This window comes from Condylura cristata, unplaced genomic scaffold (genome assembly GCF_000260355.1).
Source record: "Condylura cristata isolate star-nosed mole 26May11 unplaced genomic scaffold, ConCri1.0 scaffold00024, whole genome shotgun sequence".
Taxonomy (NCBI): Eukaryota; Metazoa; Chordata; class Mammalia; order Eulipotyphla; family Talpidae; genus Condylura; species Condylura cristata.
Genome location: NW_004567125.1, coordinates 15019418 through 15030062, shown reverse-complemented (window position 1 = coordinate 15030062; position 10645 = coordinate 15019418). Strand labels below are relative to the sequence as shown.

General features: G+C 44.6%; 1 protein-coding gene across 1 annotated transcript in view; it reads left to right on the top strand.

The window, feature by feature from the left end:
- The first annotated feature begins 7352 nt into the window (after positions 1-7352).
- Positions 7353-10645, top strand: part of DPT (dermatopontin) — a 27448-nt gene continuing 24155 nt past the window's right edge. The window contains exon 1 of the mRNA XM_004688460.2: positions 7353-7657. Within this exon, the coding sequence (XP_004688517.1) occupies positions 7353-7657 (305 nt within the window). The remainder of the gene's footprint in view (positions 7658-10645) is intronic.

Genomic DNA, 10645 nt, shown 5'->3' with positions numbered 1-10645 from the left:
TGATCATTTCCTCTGCAATATCACCAGACAGACGGCCACATTACTTCCAGTGTTGCTTCAGTGGCTCTCGGAATTACTTTCGAGGGGAGAAAAGTATGAATTAAGAAAGACAGAGTATAGAATATCTTTGCTTCATGGATGTTGTCTTATTTTGACTCGCTCTATATGGGAACAATTTAGCATATACAGAAGACACATGTCCCCAGTGGGCTCTTAGAGTGCAGTTGGAGAACACACAGAATATCCAGAATGCCCCCTGTTGTCAGGTGACTAATTGTTCAGTTCACTAGACTGCAACTGCTTGAAGTCACCTGTCAAGGAACATTAGGTCAAAAAAAGATACTTTCTGAACTACCTCTTGATCCGAATTTGATATCTTTGGAGGGGAGGTGAAATGTTTGATCATTTACTCCAGAAGGAGGTATCTATTGGGTCAAAACTCTGGAAGGGACCTCTGGGGTTATTTGAATCCAGTATCCTGAGTTCACAACTGATGACCGTTTTTTGGAGGTCAGCAATGTACCAGGCTGTGCCCTAAAGAAACACCAGTGAGTAAATCAAGCGCAGAATTCACCGTAAGGGAATTTAATGTCTAGTAGCAGAAGAGTTTTGTTTTTTAAGATTTATTTATTTGTGCATACAGAACTGGGGTACAGACCAGAGGCTAAGGGGCAGTGAGAGGCTTCACCAGAGACAGAGCTGGGAACAGAACAGGCAGATCTATGAAGTACACTGCTGAGGGGAGCAGCGGGCGGGTCAAGAGAGGTCTTCCGCGCCATATGGTCACCTTCTGGGCAGGCGGGAATCGAACTCATGCGGAAGTGGCTTTAGATTCTCAGTGCTGTGCTTTAACCCGCTGCGCCACCAGGGAGGGCCCAGAAGAGGTTATTAAATAATTGTACAAATAAATGTAAAATTGCCATTGTAATAAAGTCTAAGATGGACAGTTTGTAGCACCCCAGTGAGTGTGAGATTAGGGAAGTGTCTAGTGGGGGTGGAGGGGGGAATCACAAAGGCTTCCTTGAGGAGCTAGCCTAAGGCTGAGCTCAAAAGAGGACTTTTTTTTTTTTTTCCAGAACAGGGAGGAGGAAGAGACTACCAGCAGCAGCAATAGGCAAGTTCATTGTGAATTCCCATCCGATGTCTCTTCTTAGACCCACAGCAGACTGTGAACGGGAAGGGGGAGGCAAGACTTTGCAATTTCTATGTTTTAAAAGACTTCATTATAGATCACCTCCACCAGCTGGGGGACCTTGGATCTTTCAAGTATCAGTGGACTCTCTTATAAATCAGTATATGGGGCTCTCCCTGGTGGTGCAGCGAGTTAAAGCAGAGCACTACAAATCTGACCGCGGCCATTTCAGTGCTAGTTAAATCCCTGCCCTGGAGGTGACCCACATGGCACAGCAGACCTCTCCTGTCTCACCCACTGCTGTCCTCAGCAGTGTACTTCATCAATCTGACCGTTCTGTTCCCCACTCTGTCTCTGGTGAATCCTCTCACCACCCCTGTACCTCTGGCCTGTACCCCAGTTCTGTATGCATAAATTAAAAAATCTAAAATAAATAAATAAATAAAGCAATGTATGATGTCCATCGGTGTACAAAGATGACTTTCAATGTGATGAGTATAAGGGTGCCACCGTTGAACGTGTCCAAGTAAGCAGACATGTGGATGGAAAGAGGTTTGTTTCCTTTGCTGGGGGAGGATCTCCAAGACAGAGACTCCATGACCTGGAGGAATTCCGCACAGAAAGACATCATGGAAGGGATACCCAGTGTGTTTGCTGTACAGAGTTTATCATGACTTCCTGTAAGAAAAGGTTTCAAGTGGGCATTTAGATGGAGTGGCATGAAAATTGAGGATGGAAGACAAGTGAGATTGATTCCACACTCAAAATAGATTCTTCCATTGCATGTTGTTGCTTTCTAACATCACCCAACCGGGCAGAACATTCTTCTCCCCCTGAGTAGCTAATGACCAAAGCAGCTGGAGATAGATGTCCAGTGCTAGGACAGCCACACAATTTCAGAATTTTCTTTGAAATGAATCCAGGCAACTACCAGTTCTATCAGTCAGGTCCTGCCAGAAGACAGGTGCATAATCAAGAGGGGTGAAGAGAATGAATTCTCTTCATTCAGCGGAAGAGATGAATAATATGTACAAAGGTGTGAGCGGTAAGGGAGAATGTCTCAGGACCAACTCCAACTAGAAACAACTGAAATGTGGCCCCCAGGTCTGAAGTGGCAGGGTGAGGGGGTGATGCCTTTGGAGAGGGGTCACCAAAAGACTTCAGGGAGAGACACCCAGCTGCTGACACCCAGGGCCGGGACTGGGGGCAGGGAGCCAGGGGATTTGATATTTTCACTCTTCTCCTCTCATCTTTTAAGACTTACCTGATGCTTCCCACTGACCAAGCCCAAGCAGGACCCAAAGGGAAAGAAGCACTCATAAATAGCATGTGGCGTTTCTTTGGGTGCAAGGGAGGGAAGAGGGGACCTAGAAAGTGAAGTGGAAAATACCCAGGGCATCCACTTTCAAGTGATAACTTGATTTCTTCTAATACCAGCCCCTGTCCATGCACGTTCCATGAATCTTCTCATTTAATTTTCAAGCTGGATTAAAGGTAACATGTATGTGCGCGGCAGCACAGCAGAAATGCTAGAGCCTCTTTGGGTGCCTTTGTTTAGGTGAAGTGAATCTGCTGTGAAAGAGTGAATTATTTTTGTAGGCGTTAATCTTGCAGCATTATTTAAAAGCTGGGTTAAAAAATAGAACTCTTTAGTGCAGTGTGTTTAGCTCCAGGCTGTGGGGAGGGGTGGAAGGAAGGTTGCAGTTTTTGCTACACTTCTTGGTTCTGCTCAGTCACTGTCTGTGTGGCTGACAGGGGAACAGGAGGGAGAGGTGGACCCCATGAGAGCAGGACTATATTATAAAGCTCTTAGCACAGCCCCATACCCGGAGCTGGTGCACACTTGGACCTGCACAAGCAGCTGGGAGGTTGTCAGAGGGGCCTTGCCTGGTGTGTCTCATGCTCAAAGAATACATATCAAAAATAGTCTCAGAGAAGGGAGAGGCACACTAGCCTGTGGCTTTGGATTTTGAACTCAGGGGAGGGCTCATTAAAAACTTGGTTTCTGGGCCCTCCCTGGTGGCGCAGTGGGTTAGAGCAGAGACTAAAAAGCCAAAGCCACTTCAGCATGAGTTCAAACCCCTCCCACGCCGGAGGTGATCACATAGCTTAGCATACCTCTCCTGACACCCCCGCCCCGCTGCTACTTTCAGCCTGTTCTGCGTCTCATTCTGACTCTAGTGAATCCTCTCACCACCCCTGCACCTATGCTCTGTATGCATAAATCAATAAATCTTAAAACAAAACTTGGGTTTAAGGTCCCACTTCCAGGGATTCTCCTTTGGTGGGCTGACGGACCCCAAGAGTCTCCCTGTAGCGTATTCCTCCAGCATTGTGATATGCATGGTTTGTGGATGTCTCTTTGAGAAATACTGAATTGGGGGGGACATGTGTCTTTAGAGCAGAAAGAGACACTGGACTTCCTAGGCGACCAAGCCCAAGGTCTGAAACCATAGAGGTGAAGGCTTTGTACAATGTCAAAAGGAAGTGCCAGTGTGTAGCTGCAGGGTTGGGGAGCATGATCCCTAAAAGGGTAGCTACCCCTGCCCACAGGAAGCAGCAAACAGAAAGGGCGCTGCAGGAAATGATAGTGCAGGCAATGATAATGTTATCTCCTGGAGGAAAAGTCAACTTTAGGGAGCTACTTCTTCCAAAACCCAGCCCTACCACCAGCAGGAGGGGGGTCCGTAAATGTGTCCTGAGCTGGAACTTTCAAAGTTCTGTCTGCCTTCTTTCACCTGGCTTCCCTGCAACACTCATTCATCTGGATTCTTGACGCCAAATCCTCTGGGTAGATAAGGAACTGTAGAGCTCCCTGGGATTGATTGAAAGCAAGTGGGGTGTTTTAATTTGATTTGGAATGGGGGACATGGATTCAGATCTTGTCACCCAATATGTTTGTATCTTTAGATATAACTCTACCTCCAAAGCCTCTATTTCCAAACTGGTAAAGTAGAAATAATAAAGCCAGCTTCACCACCTCCGTCAATGCAAAGATGAACTAGATCATGTTAGAGCCTTGCAAATGGAACAATAAATATTTACTAAGTGCCTATTTCCCTCTAGATCATGTGGTTTAATTCCGTAGGTTTAAATACATAAAAAAAAAAAAAAACAAGTTCAAATTCAGGAATTTGATTCAGAGAGACATTTAAGTGCTTTCTGATTGAAGGCAATTTTTCCTCATTCATATCCAGAGTTTTTAACAATGGGACATTCCTTTAACATGTTCTCTGAAAGGTAATGAGCTTCTGATTGTAACATGTGCAATGTATTTGAATTTTTGTTATTCCTCTTACAATCACATAATGTATTTAATAAAGTGACATTTCTGATTTTCATCCACCACAGGGATCCCAGAGCACTAATTAGGCACTTAGACAGACCCCAGCTTCCTTCCATGAGTCTTTCTGAGCCAATCCAACTTAGTTCCCGCGGAGATCTGGATCCAGTGTTCCTGAGGGTGTCTTCTCTACAGGAAACTCTTGCTTCTGTCTGCTGCTCCCTAACCCCCAAATTCTCCTCCCTTATTCTGTGCTTAGCTTATTTTGTGCTCAGCCCTGTTTACCTGATAACTCTTTCTGCAAACTCATGCTCAATAATGGTCAGCCATGGACTGTGTATTTGACAAGTCTAGTAGGCTGTACCATCCAGCCCAAGTGTGCAATAAATACCATCCAGGTATGTGTAGTTACACTTTGTGACATTTGCATGACCGCAAAATAGCCTAACAATACATTCCTCTGAACAGATCCCGTATCCCCACGGTTCAGCTGCACATATTTGTGCTATGGTCTGGACCCTGCTCAAAACTTTTAATCAGATGGGTCTGGGGTTAGATTCCTACACTGGTGTTTGTCAAAAATCCCTGGGTAATTCTTCAGTGCTGACAGGTTGAAAAGTGATTGTTCCAGCATGTTGTAAATCAAAGTAGTTATAGGGTAACTACTAGTGGGTATTACCCAGGAGTAGACATGGTAGAAAAATGTGGTGCTACGATCAGAACTAAGACTCATGCAACTGTTCCGCCAGAACAACCACACCTCCCTTGGGCAACCATGATCATCAGAGCAGATTACATGTACACACACACACACAACTTCTTTATTTGGATATGTAACTTTTTCTCCTTCAAGGTTGTCCTGATGTTTAATCTAGTCTGAATGCCATCTGGTAAATATGCTATAGATAGAGCAAAGAGTGAGATTTATAGTGTGATTTTTCCCTCCACATTTCTTTAGGAAATGGTTGTAAAACACTGATGTGAATATGAATCACCTGGAGAACATTTTGACACTACTGGTGCTTTTACCACTAAGCAGTGGAATCCACTTTAAACTTTTTTTAAAAATATAGATACCTGAGCACCAGCTGAGATTATGATTTATTAGGTCTTAGCAACCCTGATAAGAAAAGGAAATACAATGCACACAGGAAATGTCTAAAGACTTCAAAACATGTGGACCCCCAATCACTGAAGCTAACATATGAATGGCCAATGAACATAAAAAAGATATGCAAAACCACTAGCCACTAGCAAAATGCAAATCAAAGCCTCACTGAAATACCACCAGCAATTGAGTCAATTTTGACAGTGTAGACAGGCAGGTTTCTGGTAGGGAGGTGCTAGGGTCCAGCCGTTTCAGAAATCAGGCAGTTTCGTACAAACTTAGACTTGCTTGAAGATTCAGCAACCCTCCTAGGTACTTGCCCAAATGAAATAAAAATTTGTTCACACAAAACCCTATCCAGGGTGTTATTGCAGGTTTTTTTGTAATTACCCCAAACTGGAAAGAAACCAATTGTCCTTCAAAAGGAAATAGACAATCTGGCACATCCATAGCATGGAATGCCACTCGGCAAGAAAAAGGAACATGGCATGGGTATACAAAATTACATGGGTGGACGCAAAAGCTAAGTGATGAAAATCAGACACAAAGGATGCCAGATTATATGGCTTTATTTATTTGATGTTCTGAAAAATATAAAACTCCACCAACAGAAAGATCAATGGTTACTGGGGGCTGGGATGGGGGAAGATTTGACTAGCAAGGGGCGTAAGGGCACCCAGGACTTTGATGGGACTATTCAATGTTTTGATTATACTACTGGTTCAAGGTCTGAATGTCACACTTCATGCATAATGAACATTATTAAGGACAAATTATACCTCAATAAAAAGAAAGCTCATTCCAAATGAAAGAACACTGAAGGATAATAAGTGACAGATTGGAGCCCTTCCTGGTGGCACAATGGGTTAAGTTGCAGCACTATGAAGCTATCTGCAGTGACTGCAGCATGAGTTCTATCCCTGGCCGGGGGGGGCGGGGAGTGACCCACATGGTGCAGCAGACCTCTCCTGTCTCTCCTGCTGCTCCCCTCAGCAGTGTATTTCAGCCAATCCACCTGTTCTGTTCCCCTTTCTGACTCTGGTGAACCGTCTCACCTCCCACACCTCTGGCCTGTACTCCACTTCTTATATGCATAAATAAATAAATCTTTAAAAAAAATTAAGTGGCCTTACATATTTGCAAGTGGAACAGTTTCTAGACATAGTTGTTTCCAATTCCCAAAGATCGAAAGTATGCTTAAATGTGAGATAATGTCCAGTGTATCTCTCCATGGGCTATCAGATTTCTCTATGTGACTTTGGGATTCTCACATCAGCCTTGCAAACATAATAACCATGTTTATGCTCAAGGCTAAATGATAGTGGGCTGGGACTTTAAAAGAAACCAGGCATCCAGACTTGCAGAAATCAAAATGCCTCTGCTTAATCATTTTGGTGTTTTGAAATCACTCTCTGGATGTTTGCACTGATCTAAGAGGCTAGTTTGGAAAACAAATACAGGGGTTTGCTGGTGAGGGGTGAGGGAGCTACTGATAAATGGAGCAACAAACCTGCAGTTTCTGCAGGTGAATATTTCTAAAGGCTGTGAAGCTGTTTACTTTTATAACCTATCGGCAAATTTGTTCTTTCTCCAAGGAACTTCTTCCATTTGTATGTTCCTTATTTTTTTTTTTTTTCAAATTCCACCTTAAAACAAGCTGGATGTACTTACGGCCAATATCTCCATGCCAAAAAGTCCAGCTTAAACAATGACACACTGCAGTTGGAACCCTCTCACCCACATCTGGAAGCCACATGTAAATAGCAGCTGCATAAAACAGCCAGCCCAGCAGACCTAGGGTGACATTTTTTGCCAGAAGTCCTAGCAGCATGGACCTCACTTTTCTGTGGGCGCTGCTGCCACTGGTCACCATAGCTGGGGGCCAGTATGGAGGTTATGGGTACCCATACCAGCAGTACCAGGATTATGACGATGATGGGTGGGTGAATCTGAACCGGCAGGGCTTCAGCTACCAGTGTCCCCATGGGCAGGTGATAGTGGCCGTGAGGAGCATCTTCAACAAGAAGGAAGGTTCCGACAGACAATGGAACTATGCCTGCGTGCCCACACCCCAGAGCCTCGGGGAACCCACGGAGTGCTGGTGGGAGGAGATCAACAGGGCTGGAATGGAATGGTAAGGGCATCTGGCTGTGCTTGGATTGGGGACATCTCTTCATCCCTTCTCTGGGAGCAGCTGGTTCTAGCAGGTTGTGCAGATTCTAACAGGATCTTACCCCCTGCAGTTTCTGGGTAGATCTGCTGCTGAGTACATCACAGAACAAAAACCCAGGATGGGGAGAGTCCATGGCAGATGGGTTCCCGGGTGGATCTGTTCCTTCCGGAAGCTGCCCTACTCTGTCTGGTCCAGAGATGGGTGTGTATCTGACAAATGTCTGCCAGTCTGCAAAAAGCTAAATACAGAAAGTGAAAGTGTTTAAGAAATAGTATAGTAATTGAATATTACAAATGACACTTTGGTTCTGTAGCAATTTATTTCTTTGGTTATATAAATGTATTGGCCCAGAGTTATTTAGCAAAAATAACAGCTGGACCCTTACCACAGACTGTATGAAAATGTTGATATAGAGTGAGTGCCTGGGTAAGAGGGAACAAAGACATTTAGGGGAAGGGAAGTAGAATTCAACAGCTTTCTGCTGCCTACCTAAATGTGCTCTCTTGGTGATGAGGCTGAAGTTCTCTCTAGATTTAAAGTGGGTGCTGAGAAATAGTGGACTTTTGGGGGAAGGTGCTATTCTCACCTGACCTAGCCCTACCAGGTAGACCTGGCCTATGGGGTGGACTGTCCTCGTCTCTGCACTCCATCACTGTTAGGTTGGTTCTTCACGCACAGCCTGGGTGGAGCCAGGGCTGTGGAGGGTGGAGGGGGATGGGGCTTGTGGGGAGAGCCGAGACAGACCCCGGAAGATGCAGACCAGGGAAGAAGAAGTCCACTGGCCAGCTGCCTGTGTTGTCTCTAGAGAGCAGCCCCTTGGTGTGCCTGGGATTAAGGGTCTTCAGGCATAAAGCCCTAGATCCCACTTAATCAGCAGACAGAAAAATAATGGGAGATCGAGAGGAAAAGAAACAACTGGGTGGAGGAGCCAGGCAAGAGGGGGAACCACTGAGTAACAAAAGCAGCTGCCATTTATTATGTGCTTTGGCCAGGCAGGCTTTGAGCTGGGGACTTCGTGTGGATTATCTCATTTAATGCTTAAAGCAAAGCTGTAAGTAATTTTATGGCAAACTGCAGTCTAGAGATTAAGTGTTTCCTCCATTGGAAAGTGGTGGAGCCAGGAGCTGATTCCAGCAAGTCTTGCTTTGCTGTTGTTCTTTGTAGAATATCCCGGTATCACACAGTGGAAGGATAGGGAAGCAGTAGCTCTTCTCTGCTTGGCTTTTAAGCCTTTTTGCTCAAGTAGAATTCAACAGCTAGACTTAGTATCAGGATATCTGCCTTTGTTTTTTATTGAAGTATAATTGACATATATTAGTTTCAGTTGTACAACTATTCAATTTTTATATGGATTATAAAATGATCATCACAGTAAGTCTTGCTAGCATGGATCCCCACGTAATTACAAATTTCTGTATGTAATAAGATTTACTCTCTTAGTTGTTTGAATTGTAATACAGCATCATTAATTGCAGTCAGCATGTTGTACCGTAAATCAGGACTTATTTATTTTATAACTGGAAGTTTCTACCTTTGGATGCATTTTTGCATAACCCTCATCTCTTGCAACACCAATCTGTTCTCTGTATCTATGAGTTGGTGTTCTTTTGTTTGTTTGTTCGAGATTCCTCATACAAGAGATGAAACAATATTTGTCTTTCTCTGTCTGACTTATTTCATTCAACATAATGTCTTCAAAGTCCATCCATGTAGTTGCATGTGGTAGACTATCATTCTTTTTTATAGTTGATGTGTGTGTGTGTGCGTGTGTCCTCCCATTCATTCATTGGTGGACACTGACGTTGTGTCCATGTCTTGACTATTGTAAATAATAAGGTTCTGCGATGTTGAGTGAAGATAACTTTTCAAGTTAGCTTTTCATTTCCTCAGCATATGTGCATGGCCCCAGTAATGGGCTACCTGGCTGTGTCTGCCCAGGGTAGGCTCTGGTGGCAGAACTGGACTCAGGACAGTCCTTCACCATGGGAAAAGTGAAGGTCCACAAGCCACGGCAGAAGCCCGATCCTGGATGTGGAACCTGGTCAGTTACATGACCCTAACCCACAGAGGCTCAACTAGCCTGTGAAAGAGCAGGGAGAGGGTCACACGGGAACAGTTACTGGACCACTGAAGCTGCTTGAACAACTTTTACTGGGCCTTCCTCCTTCAACCCTCCTGTCTTGGTGAGCAGATTGAACTCTGAAATGTCTTTTGATAGATGACTGGCCAGAATCCAGTCTCTCCTTTGTGAATGAATCTCCAGTTGCTCCGCAGCTGAACCTAGCACAGAGGACCTATTTACTGCCTTCCTGCAAGTCCTACCACCTCAGTGATCTTTATGTGATCAGGCCCCTTCCTAACACCCTCTTTTGGAGCCACAGTAGAACAGCACAGAGAGATGCTTCCTTGAAGCTGGAGGCAGTATCCTGGCTCTGATTAAAAGACCTGGTCTGAACAGAACTTGTAGTATGACCTTGGACCAGACACTGCGCCCTCTGGACTCCCATGGACTCCCATCTCATTTGGAAATGAGTGCCAGACTCCATGGTCTCAGAGGACCCCATGATTACCACTCTCTGCTCTTCTTGGCCCTGATCGTGCACTTGGGTTTTTCCTGTATTCTGATGATCTTTGTGTTTATCCTTGCAGGAAATGAAAGATCAGTGATGTTTAGTGTTCAACTTGCCAACTTATGACGGGTTTGTCATTACTTCTCAAACTATTAGGAAAAAAAAAAGAGGAAGGCAATGAAATTAACAGGATCTTGTCTGGTCAGTGGGAGACAGATGAGAAGCTGACAGGCAGGCTCTCTCTCCCATCTCCTCTTCTTTGGTATTTTTTTAAATCAATTGTTTTTAAGATTTATTTATTTATGCATACTAGGGTACAGGCCAGAGGTGCAGGGATGGTGAGAGGATTCACCCAAGACAGAGTGGGGAGCAGAACAGG